A 27797-nucleotide genomic window follows, 5' to 3' on the forward strand; every position below is an offset into this window, starting at 1 on the left:
TGCTGCATGTGTGTGAATGTTTTGCGTGTGTGTGTGGGCATGTGTCTATGGTAACGCACAGACAACTTAATAACAGTGTTTGTATGTTTTTTAAATCAGAACAGGAAATGCAAAAGTGGGAAATATTTAAACATAGTGCATTGTGGAGCTGTGCTAGGCCATGAGGGAAATGTGCACCTGAAGTAGGTCGCCTGATCGGAGGAACACACACGCTGTGGTGATGCTCTGCCTTATCTGTACGAAACTTGAAACTTTTAGAGATTTTGCTTTTTCATTTAAAGAGATAGTTCACCCAAAAATGAAAATTCTGAAGTATCATTTTTAAAAAAAACTTATGACTTTATTTCTTCAGTGGAACATGAGGGGATTTTTCTTCTTCTTTTTTTCCCTCTTAATTTCAGATTAAGTTTAGATTAAGATTTAGTGAATTTATGTGCTGTCGCCATTTTGTATTATTATTTTTTTTTTTTTTTTTATATTTCTATTTAGAAATTTCTATTTCAGGTTTAGTTTGTTATTTAGTAGTTTTATTTCAGCTTTATTTCAATTAACAACACTTTATAGAATAGTTTTAGTTAGTTAGAACAACAGATACAATGAAAGTGAATGGGGACTGGGTCTGTCTGGCTCCAAAAATGACATAAAAGCACCATAGAAGTTTTACAAAAGTACAGTGTATGACTCAAATTTAAATATATGTTGAAGCCAAGCCACACGATAACCTTTATAGGAGGAACATACAGAAATCTAAGACTCTAGCTTGCTGGAAATCTGTTTTATGATCAAATATGCATCAAGGCATATCAAGGAACATTTATTATTTTGTTGTTGTTTTTTTAATTAACATTGCTGTTAAACCTAGAATGGCACATTTGAGTTATATGTTCTACTTTTATATTTGGCTCTCATGCAGTTTTTTCCAATTTTTTTATTTTTTTTATTTTTGGAGCTCGGCAGTGCCGGTCCCCATCAAAGAGTCATCTATAAAATGTAATCTTTTGTGTTGTTCTATGGAAGAAACAAAAGTCATGCAAGTAAAGGTTAAAAGACAATAAGGTAAGTCAATAATTAATGAGGTGAACTTTTTTTTTTTTTTTTGAGAACTGTTCCTTTAAATGTGAGTTTAAAATACTGCAATACCGTGAAATAATCCCCCTACTGCTAAACTATTAATGATCTTCTGTTTTTGATAACATTTAGTCCAAGGCTAGACATGACATATTTGTTTGTGGGATTTTTTGTCAGGACATTTTAGACTCCCGACTTCCTTAAACATGTAAGTGTGTGTTGCAGAGGTTATTTACCTGTAGAAATTACCTTTATTTTGGCACCTCAAATGTGTGTGTGTGTGTGTGTGTGTGTGTGTGTGTGTGTGTGTGTGTGTGTGTTAAGAATTACAGATGAGACAAATTACCGTATTTGACATCTGAATGCCACATGCCGTCGCAAGGCCTCTAATAAAACCTGGACTGTGCGACTCCTGTAGATAATGTGTGTTTTACACCTAAATGCAACACACAGTCTTGTTATGCTTCTCTGGAATGTGTGTGATTTGTCAGTTTTCAGAGATCTTTTTTTTATTATCAATCTGAAATGGGACATTAATGTAAATTCTTGAGAGAAATAGCCACATCTGATTTGCGAATGAATTGTTCGTTTGATTTGAATCGTTTCAATGAGTCAGTTGATTCAGTTCTGAATGATTCACAAATAATTTCTTTAAGGCTGTGTTGAGGTCTACGGAAATAAATGTTTACTTCTTCCTTAAAAATAGTCTTGGTCTTCAGCTACCAGAATGTCTCGCAGGGCTCGATCTTTCCTCTGTGTGTGTGTGTGTGTGTGTGTGTGTGTGCAAATGCCATTTGCATAACAGATTTTGAAGCGCCGTTATCAGCGGTGTGTGTGGATGTATCAATTTGGTGTTTCCTTCTTCCTTTGCTGTTGCATAGCAACCTTGAGGTTGCTAAATAAATATTTGTGTGCGGTGTGAGCGCTGCTCCTAATATATGCAAAGGTGAGAAAATGTACATCACTGTTTCGAATCTAGGAAAGTATCTTGAACTCTACAATCAATGCTTCAAAAAGTGTTTGCTCATGCAAAAAAATTAGTTAATATGAAAACTGTGAACTGAGATCAGCATGCAAATTTATAATCAGAGCTGTTGCACTCACAAAAAGTACCAAGGCGTCACCATGTTTAAAAAAAAAAATATATTGCATGGTAAAAAGTTCCATTCCATGCGGTATATACAGACTTTTTGGGACAAGTACAATTTTATTTTAAAGAATTTAATACTTTTATTAGCAAGGATGCCTTAAATTGATCAAAAGTGACAGTAAAGACATTTATATATTTTTTACTAAACTTTCTAATCATCAAAGAATGCTGAAAAAAATTAAGGTTTCCACAAAAATACTAAACAGCATTGATATAATCAGAAATGTTTCTAGAGCAGCAAATCATATTAAAATAATTTCTGAAGGATCATGTGACACTGAAGACTGGAGTAATGATGCTGAAAATTCAGCTTTGATCACTGGAATAAATTACATTTTAAAATATATTATTCAAATAGGAAACAGTTCTTTTAAATTGTATTAATATTTCACAATATTGCTAATTTTATTGTATTTTTAATCAAATAAATGCAGTCTTGGTGAGCAGAAGAGAACGTTTGAACGATATTGTATAATTTGGCAACATGGGGTATATCGAAGTACCATAGTTTTTACTAGATTTTTGGACGTGTTTCATGTAAATACCATGTATATAAAAAGGTATATGTAATATATGAATATGTTATGCATTCGGTCCCATGATATATCGCTGTATTATTGTACTGCAGTTTTTGTAAGGGTTTTCAGAGTTCAGTTTGTGTCATTGGCAATGATTGAGCTCGCCTGCTGCTAGCATTACTATAAACCTACTACAGTATCTTAGATTTGTTCAGGTTGATAACGCAGTGTGATCTTTCTGACCACACATATGAATAGTATGTATGAATAGTAGCTTTGTGAGTGAGTTGAGAAACTGTGGGAAACTCTGATAAAGCTGTCAGTTCTTCTCATTGACTGTGAACCCACCTTCTTATTCCCAGGCTGCTTTTGATTGGTTCATCATAATGTCAATCACTCTTGTCCTGTTGCTTGGCTGTCAGAATTAAAATAGACTTTAGCTGTGGGCAAAATTGTGTAAAGTATATTGTGCCACATTGACACATGACCGCATCATGTTGCACGTAAGTGGCATCCGTCTGGCATTTCCGTCTGGAAAATATATATATTTTTTGCAATTTTAAATAAATTTAGTTTTTTCGTTTTTTTTTTACTTTCGGCATGAAATACCGAGTCAAAAAAGATGCATAAAGTGCATTGCATTATGGGATACAGTTTGCCTTGTTGTTTACTGCACATTATATATTCATGCATGGCTGTGCAATAACCATTCCTCTTGGCTATTCAATACGGAAATTGCATGCATACTGAACATTTGCATACTGTGCACACCTTACATAGTGTGTACTACAGAAATAGTAAGTAGTATGTTAGTTTTTGTAAGGGTTCAAATCAAGGTATGACACATGTGCACGTGCACATTTCCACTTTTGACTTTTGTTCTTTTTTTTTTAAGAGAAAAACTTCTCGTTTCTCAGTTCCATGTTTGTCCTTGTCGTGGACTCAATGACTTCTTCTTTCAGAACTTGCCATTTCTTCCGTCTTGCCGTCGTCCAATCTTAAAGCGTTTCGTTACTTTGGAAACCGTGCCAGTCATGGCCATGGCAACCATGCTTGTTTTGGCAGTGCCAGTAAAAACAGCGCTAGTAACAATTTTAGTCATGTTTAACTGACACAAAATATGGTATTTAGATTACTGTTCAGTCTAAAAAAATATGGTAATATTGTTGCACCTCTTTATAAGTTTTGTCATTGTGGATTTCAATATTCAGAATGATTCTTAGTGGTTTATTCTTGATTTTGCAGCCAAGGTGGAGATTATGTATTTTGTTTGTGTCGTTTTGAAAGAGGAAGTGAGAGGCAGAAACAGGAAGTAGTTACAAGCACCCATTTCAATGCATTAGACACAAAGAACTAGAACACAAGTGGTTTATGGGCTTTCGGCCTTAATGTGATGTAGATTTACTGGCAAACTTTCTAAATGTGAGAGAAACTGTTCGCCGACCAAGAAAAACTCACCATGATAGTCATAGTTTCTGCCAGTGAAACTGTGGTAAGGGTTAACCATCATTTTCATCAAAGAAAATAGAAATGAAAATGACTTAAAGTTTCAATACATATGTCACGTAACGTTACATTTACCTCAGCAAAGCCATTTAATGACCAATTGACCATAGCATGTTAGTTAGCTTAACAAATTAGAGAGGAGTATTTTGCTAAATATATGCAATGTATGCAATATTACATATTTATTATATTTTTACTCACATCATTAAATAAAAGTATAACATTATTATTATAAAAAGCATTATATTAATATGAGTGGTTAATTCTATTAATTTGAGTGGTTAATTTGAACCTTTGGTTATAATAATACCAGCTGACAGGACTTCCTGTTTGTTTAAGCGTTAGTTAGAGTATATATAGAGAGATATAATTAACAAGTAGCCATTGTACTGTACCTAATATTTATCCAAATTAATCGATCAAGATCGGAATCAAATCGCAAGCTTATGGATTGAAATCTGTGAAATTGGTGTCAAGCTAATAAAAACAGTCATTGTACCATGTAAACACTGTCAATTCTTGTTGTAACTAAACTTAATGAAATTCTGTTTAGTTACCAAATGTCTTGACAATCACAAATACACTTATTATTGGTTTCTTTTATACAACGAAACCCTTCCATAATACTCACTCCTAGCTAAACTCAAAAGTTGGCAGCCCTGTGCAGTTTAATTTTACACTAGTAAATGAGCTTTCTAGGTTGTTTTGGCAACAGTGTTTACATGATAAATCTTTTTCAGGCCTGTACACAGTCACAGCGGTGTGTGTGTGGGGTTAATAGGGTTGCCAGATGTTGGTTATTTGATGAGCGAGTGGATGGATGGAGGTTTATTGATCTGGCTCTGTGAATTCAGCACAGTGAAAGATCATTAAATTTCCCTTCACTAAAAGCAATAGATTACCTCACCCTACATGCCTTTCTTCCTTCTGTCTGTCTTATCCCGCTTCCTCCTGTTTTCTCTTTTCATTTTTATGTAATTATAAATAGTACTTTAGTAGATAAAACTCTAAGGAAGTAAATAAATAAAAAGCCCAGACTCCTTACTGAATAAAAGTTTGAATTTCTAAAAAAAAAAACAAAAAAAAAAACATTGATACATTGATCGGTAATGTAAGTGTGTGGATTAGATTTGCAAGTGAACTGATACAACAAGTGTTGCAACAAATACAACAAACTGATGCAACAAGCGTTCTTCAGAAGTAACTTTTAAAAAAAAGTGTTTGTCATAAACATCAGGCAGTTCTGCATATTGCTGGATTGTTACTGGAATCGTTTACAGAAGATATTGTGTGGAAAAAGGTTTGGCTTATACCTAATTAATATTTAATTACAACCAAAGTTAAGGAGGTATCATTCAAATTGATACATAGAATATACCCTGTAAAACATTACTTTATAAAATTTAAAAGTGATATTGATGTTAATTGCACCTTTTGTGACAGTTGAAACAAAATTTTATGTTCACAAATATAAATTCTCCTGTAAAAAAACCCTGTTTTATTTCATTCAGGAAAGAAATTTATATTGAAGCTTTATATTGATTCACTCTGATTTTCTATGAAGCTAAAAGCAATTAAAACATTGAAAATTTGTAAATGCTTTAATATCTTCATGTAAATTAGCAATAGCCCCCTAGTGTGCAAGTCTTTGTTATATCTATGCTGTATTTCAATGTATACACAAATGTTTGTAAAAAACTTTTTGTTGATAAAAAAAAAAATTGCTGGATTGTTGAAAGGAGTAAATTAATTTATAAATACCCATTTTGTTCAACTTACAATTTCGACTCATATTCTGTTCAGCAGGATGCAAACAGCGCCCTCTCTGGTCTGGGTGATTAGTGTATATTTTATTTTGCAGTGACATCTTCCGTTCAGCATTAATAAGGATGCATTGCTGTTCTCTTAATGCATACTTGTTTTTAAATCTGATTACTAGCTATCTATACCCTGAGCGGAAGAAGAGTTTACTTCCCTCCTTCAGTATCTAAGTGCTTGTGATAATCTGAGTACCGTGTGTGTGTGTGTGTGTGTGTGTGTAGGTGCTTGTGCGCATCTAATTTTAGTTTTTCACTCTCACCTCTTCAGGTCTGTGAGCTGAATCCTTGGATTACCATCCAACCTTTAATCTTAATGTATTCCTGCCTAAACTTCAGTCCACACCACGGTCATTGCTATCAAATGAATGCTTGTGTGTTTCAGGCTGTGTATGTGTGTGTGTGTTTCAGGTTGTGTATGTGTGTGTGTGTTTCAGGTTGTGTATGTGTGTGTGTGTGTTTCAGGTTGTGTATGTGTGTGTTTCAGGTTGGAGAGCTGAGAAAAAGCTGAGAAGCCTTCTCTTCTTACATCACACTGAACAGACAGCAAGGAGTGTGTGTGAAATGAATATGAATGATCAATAACAATTTGTTAACTCATGCCAGAGTGCAATCTGAGCCGCAAGATCAGTGTGTATCAATTTAGACTCTCTAATTGACTTTAGGGTCAATTCTGATGTCATGTTGATTTTATTCATTTTTCTCAGCACACGTTCATGGTCTTATTGTGTGCGATCCGTTGCTTATCGCGTGTCCAAAGAAACAAACCATTGTATAAGGGTCATTGTAGTTTTTTGTTTTTTTAAATGTAGGTTTTATTTCTATTTTATTTTAAATTAGTCTTTTCAATTCAGTTTAGAATTCCCTCTTATCTTTGGTAGATTTAGTTTAGTTTTTTTCCCCCTCAGAGTTATATATGTATGTTATACATACAAATACTACATAGATGTTGTTTTTTTGTTAGCATTTTAGCCAAAGTTAATGCACTAACTGGTACCATTTTAAAATATTTATTTTAAATACTTGTACTTTCTAATTCAAATGGGTTGTAAAGGTTTCAAGTTTTATAATACATCAAGTATCTAAATATATATCTATCTATATATCTATAAATATATCTAAATATAAATATATATCTTTATATATATATATATATATATATATATATATATATATATATATATAAAATGTTAGTTTAGTGTATTCTAATTTAAAACATTATAAAAAAAATAAAAAAAAATTCAGATAAGGAAAATGATTTCATTTAGTTTTAATTTTAGTTTTCGTTAACAATAATATGACTGGTTTGTTATCATAAACTTTCGTCACTAACTCGCTCCGCCACTGAAACGACTTTCCTTTTCCACTGACATCATCGAGCCCTCTAATGTTTAAGCCCCTCCCCTCAAACTGCCTTTTCATATAGAAACACTTTCCACCATCCAATCAATTCTCAAACAAATCCTCATTGAATGAGTTAAAATGAGTTTCAAACGTTGACTTAAAATGCTTCACCTTGTAATAGTTGAGAACACATGTAGGAAGTTTAAAAGTGCCCGTGTATTTGGCACATGGAGCTGTGTGTGTGTGTGTCTGGGTGAGTGTGTATCAGATTTCCACTGGCACACATACCTCACATAACCAGTATAGTTTTCCCTCTCACTATTAAACACTCTCTCACACACACACATTCAGGCTTGCTGTGTTGTCCCTGTTAAAGAAACACACATAAATGTGCACTATTCTCGAACAGCTGTTTGTGTGTTTGTAATTCCTGACGGCTGGGCAACCTCCTATAAAGATGGATTTTCAGAGGCAACCCAAAAGACAACAGGACAGAAACCAGCTTTGCTGCACGCTGTCAGAGCAAATCATGAAGTCTAGACGATTCTAGTCTTGCCAAGCCAGACTTTTAAGTGTCAAAGTAAAGTCTGGGCCAATTTGATACTTATTCTGGCCAAGAACTGCCTGCTAGACACAGGAAGACACTGTCTGTACATTTTTATCAACATGTTAAATGACCAATCACTGGATTTTTTGTGTGTTTATGTACATTTACCGGTCAAAAGTTTGGAATAATTATGATACATATTTTTTATTTATGTTTTTGTCTCTTATGCTCACCAAGGCTGCATTTGTTTGATCAAAAATACACTAAAAACTGTAATATTGTGAAATATTATTACAATTTTAAATTTTCTATTGTAATATATTTCAAAATGTAATATATTCCTGTGATCAAAGCTGAATTTTCAGCATCATTACTCCAGTCTTCAATGTCACATGATCCTTCAGAAATCATTCTAATATGATGATTTGCTGCTCAAGAAACAGTTCTGATTATCATCAGTGTTGAAAATAGTTGTACTGAGCAATATTTTTGTGCAAACCGTGATACACTACCATTCAAAAGTTTGCGATAAGAAAAAAACAACAACAACAGAAGAAATGAATTGGCAACTTCTTCAGTAAAGATGCATTAAATTGATCAAAGCTGACTGTAAATACATTTGTTACAAAAGATTCATATTTTAAAAAGTGCTGTAATTGAACTTTCTATTCATCAAAGTATTCTGAAAAAAGAATTGTTTCCACAAAAAATGTGTCAAAAAACAAAACAGAAGAACCATTATTAATAATTATAAATACACCAATAATATTTGAGCACCAAATGAAGGATCTGAAGGGCCAATATTTCACAATTTTACAGTTTTTACGGTATTTAACAGCCTTGGTAAGCATGAGAGACTTCTATAAAAAAACGTAATTATTCCAAACTTTTGATTGGCGGTGTATAAAATCAGGCCATGGCCCACCACTTCTTCTTAGTTTCATTTCTGAGTTTCACTACCTGTGAAAATCTCAGTTTTAAGATCCTCAGAGATGAAGTCAGAACTCGTCTTATGTAATGTAATAAAACAGGATCATTTGACCGGTGAACAAAATGGATGAAAGCTGTAAATGCGACAGTACCTGAACAATAAGTGATGTGTGTTTGAGTTGCATAAATCAGCCTAAGGATTGTGTGCATGTGTGTGGATGAAAGTGTATTGTTGATGCAACTTCTCAGTGTTTGTGTGTTTCTTCGAGCCGAGTTAGCTGGTAATCGGCTTAATAACAAAAACGGCATCAAGCAAAGTTCACTGCGTCACTTAATCTCCCAGTGCATGATGGGTAATCACGCACATTCCACAGTGGATCAGAGCTGAAACTCATTTCTTTCATTTCTTGTCAACTTGTTTTACGATTTGTTTATCCGTCCGTCATAGAGAAGTGTAATTATTAATCTCATATTTCTTAGTTTCTCGTAAAATTGTCTCATTCTTTGCTTTTTGGCTGCATTTGCGCATTTGGCTCATGATGATGCATGAAGAGCTGTATGATTTCTTGAACAAACGGCAGTCGATGGGTTCGCTCCGCTGGTTCCTGGAGGAACCGGACCCCCCGAGCCCTCTTCCTCTCACCCCTTTGCAGGAGTACCTGCAGAGGCTCCTGGAGATAAAGATGATCAGCAATGTGAGTAGTCATAATGACTGCATCCCTCAATGACAAGGCCTTATGTAGATTTACTATAGTATCAAACGGCTCTTTGGAATACTTGATTCTGATTGGTCAGACGTGGCATTCTGCAGTGAAATATTTTTGTAAATTGGCTGCAATGCTGTATAATTAACCATTGTCTCAGACTGATGTCTCATGCCTCTGCACCATTTTGAAGGCAATATTTCATGTTTGTTTATTTGGTAAGCAGCCGCGTAAAAATGTCCAGTCGGCTTGAAATAATCTTAAGAATGAAATTCTACATATTGTTTTCTTCTTAATTTTAACATTAAGAAAATGTTTTGTATTCCCCCAAAAATAATTTTGTATTCCCTTAAATATTTGATTTTAAAGAAGAATTCAAATCTTTGAACAAAACCATTAAAAACCTCTAAATATCCATTCTTAATGTTAGGATATCATACACTTCTGTTTAATGAATTTATGTTAATAAAGTATTATATGAATACATTTTAAGAAGTTTGTTAGAGTGTTCCTAAAAACCCTTTCTTAATAGTTATTTTTTTAACAGGAGTACTTACTAAAACCATTTTAAGACAATAGAGTTTATGAATAGAATCGATAATTTTACAGTTTTCAGAAACAAATGAAATTAGCTAATGGAAAGATTTCACTGGCTTGTAAATGTTTCTTTTGCAATGAAATTGCCACAATTTTCCATGAAGGCTTTAATAGACAACTAATTGAATATTATTCAGTGAATTTGATTAATCAGAGTAGATGAATTGAGTTTTAAGTGAATTTCATTATAGTTCTCTCAGGCTAGTTATCAGGGAGGTTAGTCCTGTGTCAGCTTGGACACTTGAGTTTCCAGCACACATCAGCAGAGCTTGAAAGTGAGTTTGTGTGGCTGAGATCACACAGGATGAACACGAGTGTGTGTGTGTGCTGATGTGTCATTCTTCCAGTTAAAATGACTCGAAATTCCAACTTTCACTTGTGGGTGGGACTTTCAATGTGACTGACAGATGGGACTCACACCCAAAACCACTTCATTTTCTTTTTTTGAAAACTGAAGCTGCTAGGAAATGTGTAAAAATTATCTTCATGCTATTCTCTCTCTATCTCTCTCAGATACAGTTAGATGAACCCTTGCAAAGGGTGACCCCCATCAGACAAACCAAATCTGGGACGATTATAAGTTTATGTGGGACAATGTGGGACGTTACCAACACTAAAACATAACCTGAAACTGTTATTTAATGTCTATCTAACTTAATAAAAACATTTGTATTCTGCCTTTCAGCTGATAAAAGTTATTTTGTTCTTTAGTCCCTTCCAGAAAACACCATTACATCACAATGTAACATAACATGTTTTTATTTCACATGTCATTTAAATTCAACATGACTGAGCCCAAAGGCAGCAGGCATCATGCAGATAACTATCTTTGAAACAGTTCTGACCAAGTCCAACTAAAATAAACAATGAACAAATAAAATATAAAACAACATGAAATTAGATCATTGACAGTCTTATATATTAAGAATATATTAAACCAAAAAAATATTTTTTAGAAAGGATGTGAATTAAAACAACCACAGCAAGCAACAAGTTGATACATTTTGTTAAATTAAAATTTTAATTGACCGAATTATCCATTTGTTTTCTGACAGGGAATACATGGAGCGAATCACTGGTTCACATTTTGATTGACAGCCGTCACAACCTTCTAGTGACCGTGTTTACTCATTTCTTTTCAACCATTGGATAGGATTTAAAAAACGGCTGTTGTATTTGTACTTCTGACGAAGCGCTGTTAAATATTGGTGAAAAACGACGCCGCAAAAAAATAAATAAAATGCTTTCTTAAGGCAAAAGAACGCATGCACGTTTTCTTACGTAGTAACGCACTAACAACCATTTAGATCACCCCAGCAACAACATAGAAACGCACTAACAACCACTCAGATCACCCCAGCAACCACATAGCAACGCACTAACAACCATTTAGATCACCCCAGCAACCACATAGCAACGCACTAACAACCATATAGTAACACACTAACAACCACTCAGATCACTCCAGCAACCACCTAGTAACGCACTAACAACCATTTAGATCACCCCAACAACCACATAGTAACGCACTAACAACCACTAAGATCACCCCAGCAACCACATAGCAACGCACTAACAACCACCTAGTAACGCACTAACAACCATTTAGATCACCCCAACAACCACATAGTAACACACTAACAACCACTAAGATCACCCCAGCAACCACATAGCAACGCACTAACAACCACTAAGATCACCCCAGCAACCACATAGCAACACACTAACAACCACATAGCAACGCACTAACAACCACTCAGATCACCCCAGCAACTGTAAAGAAATTCACTCAGAATGCCCTAGCAACCTTACAAAACTACATGGCAACCACATTGCAATGTGCTAATGTACACACATACACAAACCAGTAACTTCAGCAGTCTAAAAGCCCACAGTTTTTGGTTGTGTTGAGCGTTTGTGTATGTTTATGAACATCTGAGACCTTCTCTCAGAAGCGGAAAGGGATTTTCGTGTTAGCAGTAGAGATTTATGATGCTAGCAATGTTTATGCAGTGGTTGTGGCGATGTTCTCTTGGGCGTTTTAAATCAGAGCAGTGTACTTGTTATGCTGCACTAACTGTGTGTAGTGAAGACGTTTAAGTTCATGTTGGACGTTTTCATGTCACAAAGACAAATGTTGGTGATAGGACCATCCGAGAGTGTGTGTGTGTGACCCGTCTGTGTATCATGACTAAGAGGTTACAGTAGCTCTGTTCTGCCTGTTTCTGCAGCACAAAGACCCTGTGTGAAAGACCAATGAGTTGGCATTCGCACAAACACACACACACACAGAAAAGCACACAAACTTCTCGACGTCTCACACAAAAATTTCTCCCTGAATGCAAACCGCCTACGAGCTCCAGCCACAATGAACAGAGGCTATTGAACAAAGAGAGAGATGATTCTGTTTTCCACAATGAGCATAACCTCAAAACATCTCATGATGATGATGATGATTAAAAAAAAACCCACACACACTAAGGGCACATAATGCATAATAGACATGTTTACATGCGAATCAATCGGAATGAATCCGATCTGATTTCAGATTCTGAAAGTTCTGTTTATACGAACACTAAACATTTATATATATATATATTTGTTGACATGCAATAATTGTCGTTTTTACCTTGATGACATTTCTAAAAAGATTATGCCTGTTATGAAATATTTAGTAATTAATTATTCAGTCTCCTCCACTTACAAATTAGTAAGAAAAAAGACTGAAACGTGCGGTTGTTCTTAAGACATAAATCGCGTGTTTTCCAATTGTTTGGATTAGGGATGCTAATGATTAATCGGCAATCAATTATGTAAGGGATAATGTACATCCAGCCGGTTGTTATTGCAGAATAAACCCCGACAGGGTGATCAGGATCCTACATCACCCTGAAGGGGTTTATTCTGCGATAACAACCTGCTGGATGTACAGTATCCCACTTATTACACAGCTACTGTCCACATAAGTAAATAATTAGACATGAAATATTGACTGAAATATTTGATTAGTTCTTTGAATGCAAAGCTTCCGCGGTGAGAGAGAGCAGTTGCTAGCTTGGCAAATTCAAAATAGACGGACATTTAAGGGATACGGTATTCAGTCATACCACTTATTACTTTGGCATTTTGCCACATAAATAATTATGAGGATAAGAGATATTGATTTGAGATGAAACGGTTTTAAAATCTTACCTGTTTGTTATCTTATAATCCATTACAGTATACAAAACAATCGTTGGAAAATGGCAGCATCTGCATTTGTATGAAACAATAGAGCAAGACTGCGACACCCGGTTGGCATAAATAATTGTACACAAAATATTCATTTGAGTTTTAATATTATTAACTCACCAAACGCAAAACTTCCACAAAGTAAAATAGCTCCTAGCAAGCGTACAGCGCTGACTTCAGTTACACGGATGAGCCCATCAGTTTTTACCGGCTGTTATCGGGAAGTAATGCTATTGGATATTTTCTACTTCTGAAGTCGAGAATACGACCTCATCGCATTAAAATTTTGGCTTGAGAGGGCGTTCATGTCCAAATCAAACCAATCCAAGTGCTTTCCAGCTGTAAAACAGTGTCTGATTGGTCTCTACACACCGTCTCCACCCACCACACTCAAGATCCAGTTTCCATTGGTTGAACTTTCAAATGACGCTGGAAGTCCTATAGCTGTAGCCAAGAAGCATGTCATGTCATCTACGCATTGGCTTATGTTGTGTTTGGGCTTGTTCAAGACCACCTGTTTTAAATTAACATAAGCTCTCTACTACGTTTTACTAATGTTGGGCGAAGCTACAAACCACAGATCATGTTTTCATGTAATGGCTTGTTAAATGATGGTCATATTCCCAATATTCACTGTAAAGCCAAGCTTCTTAGCTTTAAAACAACACCTATTTTAAGCAAATGGCTGTTAAGTAACATGATAACTTAGTAGCGCCCCTGCTTCGGATTTAAGAGATTAATGATTAATTGTTAATTTAAACAATGATTGATTATGGGAATTTTTGTATATTGACATCCCAGGTTCAGACTCCTGTTGACCACGCCTGTCAATCGTATTGAAACTTAATTTGGAGCAAGCTCTGTCGGAACGATTGAGGTGTTTACATGAAGGCTTTTAAATCCAATTGAGCCATCAAATGGATTATTTGTTTGCATGTAAACATAGCTAATGTTACTAACTGGACTAACTTCTCAACAGGCCATGGCATTCGAAGTATCATTCATGTCTGTTGAGCAAAAGGCACTAATAAGATCATCACACTGGCCTCATGTGTTAAAGAGCCCACTACTGACACAACGCTGTACATCTGCACCTTCTCAAAGCCACTTCCTCTGTCAGCTGCTTTTAGGTCAGCAGGATTCTGCCGAGTGTTATTTTAATGTTCCTCAGAGGCAGAAAACTAAAATAGAACAAATTACTAAGTGCTAATTTAACGTGACAAATTCAGGTGAGATAGTGATGCTATAGGTGTCTGTAACGTCTGCAACGTTCTGACGTATGAAGGGTTGCATGGAAAAATGAAGTGTGAAACGGCCTTTACACATGACATTGTGTGCGTGCACACTGTCAACTTTTTGTTCCCTAGCGGTTTTCACAGTAATTTGTATACCTGTGTGAATCAGACTCTGTACATGAGGGTTTTTTGGGGGAATTTGGGGGGAATTGATGAACAAAACAGAGCCCTTGATGTGTGTGTGTGTGTTTGGAGTTTTGGAAACTTTCGGTTTGTTGGTAATTAAATCACAAGCTCACATCAGAGACTTCTAGATAATTTTGGCTGATTGATAGGTCAGTGATGAGAAAAGTTACTTTCTACTGCTCCAAGAGTCCGGCAGTGGAACTGCAGTTGTCACACACACATTTCCTGTTTCCCAATGAGCAGACTTTCCTTTTTTTTCTTCTTTTTAAACTTGTATACCATTCACTATATATTTTATTTCATTTTTTTCATTTTTATTTTATTTCATTTTATTTATTTTATTACTTCCAAGACGTGACTATCATATGTACTCCTCACTTTATATTTATTTTATTTTATATTTATTTTTAACTTCCTAGAAGTGACAATTATATGTACCCTTCACTATTTTATTTTCATTTTATTTTTTAAGCTTCTTAGAAGTGACCATGATATATACCCTTCCATATATATTTTAATTTTTTATCTCAACTTCCTAGAAGTGACCATCATCTAATGAGCAGTCCTTGTGGGACTCAGTTGCTGTGTTGCATTCAGTATGACCCGAAGTGTAGCGTCCCCAGTGACCTTTAAGAATCTCATTTGATATTTGTCTTGTGTTAACCAAATACACTTATGATCTGTCTGTAGCACTGACACCTGTTTGTTTTTGGCGTACACAGCCTCATTCCCTACACACACACACACACACACACACACACACACACACACACACACACACACACACACACACACACACACACACACACACACACAAAGAGTGTTGGCTTATTAGCGCTTATATCTGTGTCAGTAGCATCTATTTGTGTATGTAAACATGTATGTCTACATCTCAATCAAATGATGGCATAGATAGGATGTTCATTACAACTTTTTATTCTCAAATGAGCAAGAAAAAGATTATGCAAATGAATATGATAAATGTAATGGGCTTGTGCATACGTTATATTTTGGAAGAAATACTGACCTGTGATCAGATCACCCTGTTCTTATTAACCATGTTCCACCAGAGACTCAAGCAGCAAACTGATCTGAGGTCAGTAGTTTGTGATCATACATTCAGCTCCATGTGTTCAGCTTTGCATTCTAGTTCAGTTTAAAATGACATTAATGTTCAGAAAGTCTCCATCAGTGATATATTCAGCTCTCTGTGATGTGGGTAATGAGTGGTGTTCTTCATTAGCATCGTGGTTAATTGGACTGTCCCAAAGTAACAAAGCAGAAGCCTGATGAAGCTCTTCCTCTAAGGCTAAATTAAGGCCAGATTCACAAGGATCGTGAGTGAATCATGTTGAGAGTTTGCTGAGTTCATAGCAGGAGGGTAAATTAAAAACACATTTACTTATGTTGAGAGAATAACACATGCAAAAATGTACAGTTTCCACCAAGAATACCTTAGTGTAGTAATTGTCAATCTCTAACTCTCAGTATGAGCTCTAGTAATAGTGATGGTTGTCAGACTCTCAGCGTCTGAATAGTGCTCGGCTCTTCTGAGTTTTTGGATTTAATGAGTTCATGAGAGACGAGTGAACTCTAGGATTTCTGTGTCCCATCAGAGCACGCAATGCCTATTTATAGTGAGAGAGGAGGCGTGTGTGCATGTGTTTCTGGATGATGAAATACACTCCACACTGCTATTCTCATGCTCGTGTTTTTGTGCAGCTGTGTGTGTTTAGTTTCAGACTGAATCTCAGCATTCTACCATGCACACGAGAATAATTATAATGAACCTTTTTTATTTCTTCCATATATAGAGTATGACCTCATTTTTTGATTCAGAATCCACAATGACATCATCACATTGATTATAAGAGTGTGTGTGTGTGTGTGTTTAATAGTGCAGCTTAAAATGAAAATGTTGATACTCACCTCACGTTTTTAAGTAAATTATGACAGCTAACCTTTCAGGTATGTTCATGCATGAAAGTGTGCTTGTGTTTCTTTGTATTGAATATCAGACGTCTTTTAAATTCTTTTCTTTCCCTCTCATTCTCTCCATATTTCCCTCCAGTTGCTCAGTCACCACCTGGCACGGCTTTGATTTTTACACGCGCGCAGCTCAGACGCCTACAGCCGAGTGTGTGTGTGTGTGTGTGTGTGTGTGTGCTAAACCTCTCCCTGATCCCTCGTTTCCATCCAGTAGACTCGTTACAGCGGATGCAGGTGCTCTGCGATCTGTTCTGTCTCTGTCCAGGGTCAGCTGGCGACCCTTCGTGACCCTCATTAATCCACACCATAACAGACGTATAATGGACATAATGACTGTATGTTCCTTCTCCAACTAATGGTGAACTTCACAATGCAAACATTGTGTAAATGTTGGGATCAAACGGGCCATATGAGGTTAATAGTGTTTGATAAATGTTCTCACAGTGCTTGGATATTTTGAATTTTTTTTCTTGGTGCAACATTATTTGAATGTCCATTAGATTATTTTAAGCTGATAATGAAATTTGCAAATTGGGGCCAGTTCATGAAACAAGCAGACAAAAATGTCTGTGTAAATTGTTGGTTAACTCTTTCCCTGCCAGCATTTTGATTTATTTATTTATATTTATTTTTTAATAAACTTACCAGCGAGCTCCAGCATTTTTGATGATTTTCACAAAACTTTCATGGCCCCCAGAATATTTAGTTGAGCATATGAATACCTGAAAATATAATATATAAAAACCCATTTTATTCAAGCTTGATGGATTCTTTTTTTTAATCAAGACTTGAATGTGGGTACGTTTCATAAAAAAGCTACTTTTTGAACGAAAAGCTGAGAAAATCGAATTTTTGTCAAAGACTATGTCCAGATCTGATTCAGAACGATGATCAAAGCATAGATGGAGTAGATCGAGTCCATCAACACCCTTAAAGCGTTGAACAGTCCAATACCTCTTCATGGGTCAACATTTCATTCGGTAACATTAGGCGGTTTTGATTTAAATGCTGTTTAATGTTTGATGATCGTGTCATTTTGATCATAAGTAAGCAATGCTTTTATCACTTGTTTCTGCTTGTTTGTGGATCCAGAGATTCTGTACTCTTTCAGAAGATGCGTGATAGCGCCCCCTACAGTGTTACAGTGAAAATGACGGATTGCTGGAAAATTCCCTCAATGGCGTGGAAAGAGTTAAAGTATTATTGTCACTTATATACAATCTTAAATTGTTACATTAAATTCCGTGCAATATTTCAGTGTAAACTATAAATTTCTTTCTGAATGTTTTAATGAGCCACAATATTTTAAGTGCCATGTTAAAAGAACACACTTGTAATCATGGAATTTTTACACTTGCCAATATAACATAACATTAAAAATTGTTAAAAAAGGCACGTTTACAAACATTAGCACATGTAAAATGTAGCACACAGAACGTTGCGAGATGTATCAAATGTATCAAATACTTCTTTAACTGCGATGTACCATCCGAATTATATTGTTATTATTATATATTAGTGTTTTATAGATTTTTACTACATTAAAAGAACATCTTGGTAAATGTAGTTTTTTATGAAACTGTAGTTCTGTACTTTAAACAACACAATTTGCAATTGGACCATTACAAATCAACGTTCCAAGAATGTTAAAAAGTTTGATCCGTATGTTTGCGGTTTTAGGAATATTATGTTATGTTTATGCAAATAAGAAAGTTACATTGACGCATTAAAAACTGAGATTTTTACAATTGCACAACCCAAGTGGAATGTTTAGAAAACGTTTTAATGCTTAAAAAATGTTGACCTTAAATTCTGTGTAGCGCTCCACCAAACGTTGTGAATCGCCTGTTGTTGACCTATTCCTAATTTGTATGTCGCTTTAAATAGAAAGTTCTGCTAAATACCAGGATGTAAATATGAATGGAAAATTTGCCACCAGGAAGTGTGTTGCATCTCTCTGGTTCTCTTCGGTCATTGCTGATGTCTGGACTTGAATTAAGTAGCAGAACTACTGTAAATCTGGTGCCCAGGCGCTCAGTGGATCAGCTCCAGATGTGCAATATATCTGCTTTATGCTGGTTTGAGGGGGTTAATCTGTGGATAAAGACAGAATCTGGATTATAATCCACCATTATCATACTGGAGCTTGCAGACGAACTCTGACTGGTTTGGACTGGAGAGTTGTGCAGGTGGACTTGACCGACACTGGTTTGAACCGGACAGGCGGTTCTGGCTCAGTTCTGACTTTAGGATTTGATGGAAACTGGCTTGAGCGCAGTGGACATGGGGGCCACTCCGTCATTCAGACAAATGTGGACTAATATGTTGCCGACTCAGAGGGTAAATGAACCATGCTAATGCTTTTGTGCTGCATTACTACACCAAAGATCATTATGTTGTGTTTTAAGAGGAAACATTTATTTATTTACAATAAGGTCCTATTAGTTTACATTAGTTAATGCAATGAGCAATGCATTTGTAACAGTATTTATTAAGATTTGCTATAAAAATACAACTGTTCATTGTTAGTTCATGTCTATTAAATAATATTAACAGACAGTGTTGGGGGTAACGAGTTACAAAGTAACGAATTACAGTAACGATATTACTTTTTTGGGTAACGAAATAAAGTAACGCATTACACTAAAAATATCGGTAACTACACTACTTTACTAGACTATAGGAACGCGCTTTCCTGCGTTACCCAAGCCATTTTTGCCTGCGTGTAAAGCTCTGATCTGTTTGTGCTGCGTACATGTCTGTCTGTGTATGTGTGTGTGCGCGCGCGTGCACCGTTGTCATAGAGATCGATTTGAGTGACGTAGCTGCTGGTGCGAAGGGGAGCGGGAAATGGAGACGGAGACAGGGGGGTCCGGCCAGTGGCAATATTCACATCACTTTCAGTTTATTGCTCGAAAGGACAAAAATATTCGCGTGAAATGTACTTTGTATGCCCAGGCAGCAAGTTACTGGCCATCGGGACTACCGGGAGATTCCCAGTGGGCGGACGTGCCTTTTGGGTCGACATCTCTTATTTTTTTTTCTTCTTCTTAACGGACCATAAAACTCGTACATCGGCGGCCCATTCGTTTTGCTTAATTGGTGGCGCTGGGTTAAGTAAGTGCGTGCCGGTGTAATGCATTAGTTAAAAAAGTCTGTGTCAGTTTGTTTTTTTTCCTGATAGCTGACCGGTCCATGAAACACCGTGGCCCATTGGATCTTTTCTTGATTGACACTGGGCTGGTCCAATCACATCTTTAAACACCTCCCCCTTTGGGCTTTGATCGAGCGTGCACGTGTGTCAGTGTGTATCTGTCAAAATAGTCTGAGAGATGGAGAAGAAACGCAAGGAATGTGCAGAGAAATAGCGTGAAAAATAGACACAGGCCCTTCAAGCAGACGCTGTAAAATGTGTCAAAATGTTTTCTGCAGCAGCATGACCTTCATCAGCTCCTGTGGCTGATGATGAGGATAGTGAGGAGGATCAGGACAGAGATGAGAAAGTGTAGAGCCTGCGGTAAGCAGAACTAACAGTTACTTTCAAAACACTTAGGCTATCCCATACACAAAAGATAAATATATTTGAAATATATTTTCAGAGTATATTTTGGAATATATGCAAATATTTGAAATTGGCCCAATAAATATATTTCACACTTAACATCATATATTTTTGTTATATTTCAGAATATATTTCAATGTACTTTTTTTCTGTTTGGATCCCCAAAAGTGTCAAAATATATGTGGCATATATTCCAAATACATTGAAATATATTCTGAAATACAACTAAAATATATGATGTTAAGTGTGAAATATATTTATTGGGCCAATTTGAAATATTTGCATATATTCTAAAATATACTCTGAAAATATATTTCAAATATATTTATCTTTTGTGTATGGAATGTCATGAGTGTAGGAACCCATTACCCAGTAATACATTATTTCCACATCTGCATAGTTGACGATTACCGTAATTTACTATAAATTTAATGAGACGCGTTTGTAAACCATGTTTTCCGTCAAAATAAAAGATTATGTGCTTATATCTCTTTCAAGTATAGAAATTAGTACAAAACTAATTATGAAAGTTTCCTTTATTTTTCAGTGCTTTTGTTTTACAATATATGTATATTAGTGTGCTATTATTATTATGGCCAAAATGCCGATTTTTTTTTTTTTGTCCCAGTCCAGCCCTGATTATGTGTCTACCACCGCAGACATTTGTCCTTTATCCTGTTGTTTGTGGATTTTACAGTGAGGCATATTTCTTTGTGCAGACATGTATATTATTCTTTCATATTTTACATGCCATTTTGTAGGCTACATTTATAAACACTATTTGGACAGGCTAAGTGATGATAGGGCTATGATGTTTGTCGGTATCTACAGGGTAAATTAAGAAATGGGAAAGTAAAGTAATAAGTAGTGAAGTTACTTTTCAAACGCAGTAACTAGTAAAGTAATCTCATTACAATTTACAGAAGTAACTAGTAACTAGTAACTAATTACTTTTTTTGAGTAACTACCCCAACACTGTTAACAGATACAACTCTTGATTTTAATAATGTATTAGTAAATGTTGAAACTAACATTAAGAAATGCTTTAGAAGTATTTTAAATTGTTAACTAATGTTAACAAATGGAGCCTTATTTTGAAGTGTCTGCATATTTTGCATAGTTTGTGGTTGTATTTATAGTATTTCTCAGTGAAATTACTTGGTTTGTTGTTTAATGGTAGTGTTTAAAAAGTGTTAAAAATATCTGCTGTTTCAATAATTTTTTCACTTTAACATGTATAATTTTACTTTTTATTGTACTTTTTCATGGATGACTCACTTTTGTTGTAGTCTCTTTGGATAGAAGTGTCTGCTAAATAAATAACTGCACATGTAAACTGGATGATGCATTGAAATGCCAAACCTTCACGTTTAATATTAAACCAACTGAGCCAAAAATACATCCTTACTATTTTTAGATGTAAAATAACACAAATTATGAAGAAATTTTCCATGTGGGGACGTCCCCAAGCTAATGTGAAGTTTTGATGTGTTTTTTTTCTATTTCTCGAGATTTGCAAAACCTGCCCACATGAACAGCAACATAAAGCATCTTCACTTCTACATCTTCAAAGAAATAGTTTGTGGATGGACTAGTTTAGACAGCAGGGTCAGTATTACAGAAACACCTTATCCTGTCTGTTTAGAAACCATGGTCATTTCACTTAGGAAATAGAGCTTTTTCAAATCTTAAGTCAGGAAGTTTCGTATAGCCCCAGGTCTACAGACTTGCACTTGGAGCCACTCATAGACGTCTTTGCATTGCTTTAAATGTTAGACATCCAGACATCCGTTTATTGCATAATACGCTGTCTCACTGATCAAAACCACAAGACTATCTGCGATCAAACGGCAGATTTTCGTTTTGCTCTCTTTAAACCTTCAGCTGCTTTTGTAGTGTGCACTAAAGACTGGGTTGTGTAAGAGGAGGTGATCTGTGTTTAAATGAGGCTGGCTAATCGTATTAGGTCATTTGAATTACCCAGATGCTGAGCGGGGACTTTGGCACTGTGTGTGTTTCTTAGCTCTATTCTTCCATTGCTTAATAGCCTTAAAGAAATAGCTAACCAGAAATGAAAATTCAGTCATTAGGGGCATTCGTTGTTATAGGAACTCAGATACAGGAACTCGGCTCCAGGGCGGTCCCCCGACAACTAAATATTCCCCAGGGCCATTTTCATGGTTGCATTCGCACTGTCAGTTGGGACTCTGAATGAATGAATGATTCAATGACTCACTCACAGATACTTTTTGTTTCATTACTAGATGAATCAGAATTTATTATCTAATCCCTTAACTAATCAAATAAATAATTCAATTACATACATTTTAAGTAACTTTTTTCAATGTAATTGATACAATAGTTATTTGAAGTGTCAAGTTACTTTCAAAAAGATTTGCTCTGTTTTGATGGCTACTGCAGACATCAGCGTTTATATCCAAGCTGTAAAGCTATTCTGTGATCATTTGAATGTTTGTAACAGAAATAATGATACTGTTTGTTTGTAAAGACAGTTAGTGAAGCTGTTTTCTCTTGGTCAGCGGCAGCGCAAATGCAGATTTAAATGTTCAGGTGAGGTTTAATAGACAGCCGAATCATTGTCATTTCAGAATGAGATCATGTGGGTGTTTGAATCGAGATTGTGATATTTTAACGATTAATCGTGCAGCTCCAATTTATAATGATCACAATTTTTTTTTTTAAATTGCCTTAAAATTATAAAAAATTTAAACATTTTGGTTTGTTCATCACTCACATTACTTCAGAAAACATGGAATATAGCGCTCAGGTTGTATGGACTACTTTAACTGTACATTTATAATACTTTTTTGGTTTCAACTGCTGTAATTTGAAAAGAGCTACATAAAGATTATTGAAAAATTTCTCCTGATGAAAGAAATTCAAATGGGTTTTGAACGATATGAGCAAATGACTTTGTTTAATTTTTGGTGAACTATACCTTTAAATAATCAACCAAATTTTTAATGTGGAGTGCAGAAACCTTGCTTATCACCCACATGTACATCCTGTGCACACAAACACACTCGCAAAGGTTTGAGCGCTCATCCTGTCTGCTGGCTGAATGCATGCGGACGGTTTGCACGAACATGAATTAAACTAGTGTGTTCTTTCACAAGGAGAAAGTGAAATGTTCTTTTGAATCTAACTCTCATACTCTCGCGTGTGTGAGTGAAAATCTGGCCGAATTCTGCAGACTTCGAGATGGTTGAAGAGAGAATGGGGGGATGCTGGAGTCAAACGAAGGTGATTGAAGCGTTATTGCAGTACCACTTTGGCGTTTTATTCAGTGTAGTTTCTGTCAAAGTTCTGATCATGTGATTTTATTGTGCTGAGAATGGGTTTTTGAATGGTTCTTAGGTTCGGCAAAGCAATGTTTGGTTGTCAAGACACATTTTGGATGTGTAGGATTCTTAAGTTGCTTTCTTGAGGTCTTTATTTCATTATAGGCTCTTCAAATCAGTGTTTTGGTTTCTGGGTTTTCATTTCATGGATTTTCTAAAGGATTAGAAGTTCATTGTTCTTAAACAGGCTCTTTTATGACATCAGGCTGTAAAATAAGTTTTGATTCTAATTGGAACTTTTATTTTCCATAGAAATGTGAAAAGGATTCTGAAATAGTTTAGAGGGACATTACCATAAAGTCTAAATATTTTCTGTCATATTTTACTCAGCATGCATCAGGCTCTTACTGTAAACTGAGCCTGTCACGTCTCAAAATGTGTGATCAGTTTTTGTTGAGGTGTAATCTAGACTAGAACTAATTTCTGTGGTGTGTATTTGTGTGTTGCAAAGAGGTTTTACCGGAAATCATCTGCAAAGGACAAATTAAAACCTGACACACACTCCATACCTCATACCACATCATCATACCTTCATTATATATCATCTATAGATGACCACACCATATTAAGACATGAAGAAAACTTTCAGGCCCATTAACTTAAACACTACTGATGTAATGTGCCACTGCCTCTGATTGTGGTTAGATAAAAAAAAAATGCACATAACATTTTTTTTTTAAAACAAATAGGACATGTATTCACAAGATTTAAGTTGTTTAATAAAACTTGGACCGTATAGTCTATAAATCTGGTTTCTTGTGTTTTTGTGTTAGGAAACCATCAGAAACATCCCAAACATGCAGTAGATGATCCAAGCTAGAAAAACCTTTATTTGGTTGTATTTACACTGATTATGCATTTTACAATTTATATGTACAATAATTTGCTCATAAAATTGTTTTGCTTGTGTTTCACGAAGACCAATATGGTCTGTTTACATTTTTACTTATAACCTGGAAATTTGACAATTCCATGTAAAAATAATAAAGTGTAAACTAAATCTTTTTGCACTTAGTACTTTAGAAATATCACTCCAGCAAATCAAGTGAAATTTTTTTTTTTAACATTCATTAAAAAGTTCATTATTTTTGACACAGTACTCACTGTCATGTCAGTATAAAGGGGCGGTCACGAGTAGGCTTGCTGCGGTAGTCAATGGCACTGGTGATTTCACTGATCACATGACAAGAGTAAGGAGAGATGACTGACAGGATGATGACGGATGATTTAGTCATTGACAAATATCTTGTTTTAAAAATCTGCGTTCAGTGCCACCGCTCCCGACATAGAAAATAACTGATCGCGAATTTGAAATACTATGGAAGTCAATGGCTACCGTCAAATGTGTGGTCATCAACATTCTTCAAAACATTTTCTTTTGTGTTCAACAGAAGAAAGAAACTCATACAGGTTTAAAATGACAACATTGATGAGTCAGACAACATCTTCATTTTTGGGTGAACTATCCCTATTAAACGCAAGGTTAGCAGGGAAGGCCTTTTTTTGAATGGATGTCAGAGGCTTCACTATGCTGAATAAACTGCTTATGTGGGAAAACGGCGTATCATTTAATAAATAGACAGCCCATCGTCTAATCTTCAACATGTTTGTGTGACGGATGTGATTCAGTTTACGGCATTCATTTCTATGGTATCCGCAACTGATTAACTGTCGCACAACTATGAACGAAATTCAGCGACGTGAAGGCTGTAATGTGATTGGTTATCAAGGCACACGGGGTCCAAGTTAGCCGTTATGCTTTCTCCAGTGATAGACCCTCGTATCTCCAAATAAAAAGACCATCTCTGATGTCGCATTTCTCTGCGTTCCAAAGTTAAAGTTGGTGAACTCTGACCTGTGAATTTGTAGACGTGTGGTCAATAGAAGAACAATAAGTTCTTCATCAATGCCCAGAGTGTGACGCCATACTATGGATTATTGCAGCATCTGTAGAAATGTCATGTGCTCAATGTCTAGTGGGTTAAGGGTGGGCTCTTCCTGTCCACTTCCTGTTGACCTCAGTAGAACGACGCCTTTGCCTGTGACCCCGTGCACTGGCTGCTGTCATCAAACATGTGTTGTTCTGCCTCTTTGGTGAACCTTTTTTGGTGTGGAACATTTTTTGATTTCAACAACTGATTCAAAGTGATGAAACTTCAGTTTTCACTGTTATTGTGCCAACTTTAACATGTTTCTCTCTCTGTCTCTCTGCCTCTCAGGATCAGTTTGATAACCTGGAAAAGCACACACAGTGGGGAATCGACTTCGTGGAAAAATACACCAAATTTGTGAAGGAAAGGTCAGAGATCGAGCTTAACTATGCAAGACAGATCAGGTGAGTATTACATTAACCTCGCTGATGAATTAATCAGTTTGCAGTTTTATACCTAAAGACTAATGTGTGTATGTATATATATATATATATATATATATATATATATATATATATATATATATATATATATATATTAAAGTTATAGTATATATTAAAGTATATATATATATTTGACCTTAGATATTTGGTTATATTCTTAATGCATATTATACTGATTATACTGCAAAATTAGTAAGAATTAGTACAACAGTCAGCGCAAATATGAATTGGACATTTCTGTAACATTAGTTCACAGTACAATAATGTTAACAGATACAACCTTTGATTTAAAAAATGTATTATTAAATGTTGAAAACATTAACAAATATTATTAAATGCTGTAGATGTAGATATATTGTTCATTGTTTGGTCTTGTTAACAAATGAAACCTTATTTTAAAGTGTTACCAATGTTTCTATCGTGCAGATTTAACAAAACATATAAAAAATGGCATGGCGCACCTTTAAATAACATTAATAAACGTAACAACATATATTCATGCTTATATGTATGTATTTATTTAGCTTTCTAGTAAATGTTTCCTGCTGTAAAAGACAGATTATGCCATTTTAAGCTGGTTTGCTGGTTTGAGCTGGTTTAATCTGGACTCTCAACCTTTCCAAGCTGGTGAAAACCAATTTAAAACCAGTTAACAGACAAGTCTGATCTGGCTTGGAGTCCTGTTTAAGCTGTTTTTTTAACATTGGTAATTAGGTGGAATACTTTTTGGGGGATTAATAGGTCAGAGGTCAAGTCATCTCGCCTAGGGCAGCAGGATCACCACCAGATCTTAGGGTTCGGCCACCACCAAAATCCCACTGTAACCTCTGCAAAGCATCTGTCGTGTCCATACAAATGAACACAGGTGCAGCTGCTTGTACTTTATAGTGTATTGGTGTGAAAATAAAGGCCAGACAGCTAAACACACACACACACACACACACACACACACACACACACACACACACACACACACACACACACACACACACACACACACACACACACACACACACACACACACACACTAATTACAGATGTGATCTTGCTGCTGACAGCTCAAGGATACAGGAAGAAAGGGCAACATTTGTATTTTCTGTGTGTGTGTGTGTGTGTGTGTGTGTGTGTGTGTGTGTGTGTGTGTGTGTGTGTGTTTAAATTTGGGAAGAAAATGCAGGTTACCCTGGTAACAAGGTGTCTGCATAGTTTTCCTCGTTGGTGACCTACATTTGCACGGGCCAATCACGCGCCTCGACCCCACCCCCCATTCCAGTGATAGGATTTAAAGCTCACAGACACAGACACTGGAGGACACACATCCACACACACTGACTGTACATCAACCCCCTCCAGATAACAGTGGGAAACCCCTTTAATTCCCAGACGCAGCAGGGGTTCAGCCGTCTAACACACACACACACACACACACACACACACACACACACACACACCAGTCTGTTACTGGATGCCATGAACTGCACTTATAACCTCGAATACACTGCGTGATAGAATTGCATTCTGTCGGCACATTCTGATGAAATGAACAAGTGAATACATTTTAATCATGTACAAATGATTTAATTTACCCCCTCCCCCCCATGATATATATTTATGGTAATACCATGGCACTTGTTGTATGGGATACAGCTTATAATTTTGTCTATATACATGCACTAG

At 35.8% G+C, this 27797-nt stretch overlaps 1 protein-coding gene across 15 annotated transcripts in view; it reads left to right on the top strand.

The window, feature by feature from the left end:
* Positions 1-27797, top strand: part of fnbp1b (formin binding protein 1b) — an 81255-nt gene that overhangs the window by 10703 nt on the left and 42755 nt on the right. For all 15 annotated transcript variants that reach the window (XM_081391794.1, XM_081391786.1, XM_081391788.1 and 12 more), the window contains exon 2: positions 25966-26081. In XM_081391794.1, coding sequence (XP_081247920.1) covers positions 25966-26081 — 116 coding nt within the window. The remainder of the gene's footprint in view (positions 1-25965; positions 26082-27797) is intronic.

The sequence above is a fragment of the Scardinius erythrophthalmus genome (genome assembly GCF_964197995.2).
Source record: "Scardinius erythrophthalmus genome assembly, chromosome: 17".
NCBI lineage: Eukaryota > Metazoa > Chordata > Actinopteri > Cypriniformes > Leuciscidae > Scardinius > Scardinius erythrophthalmus.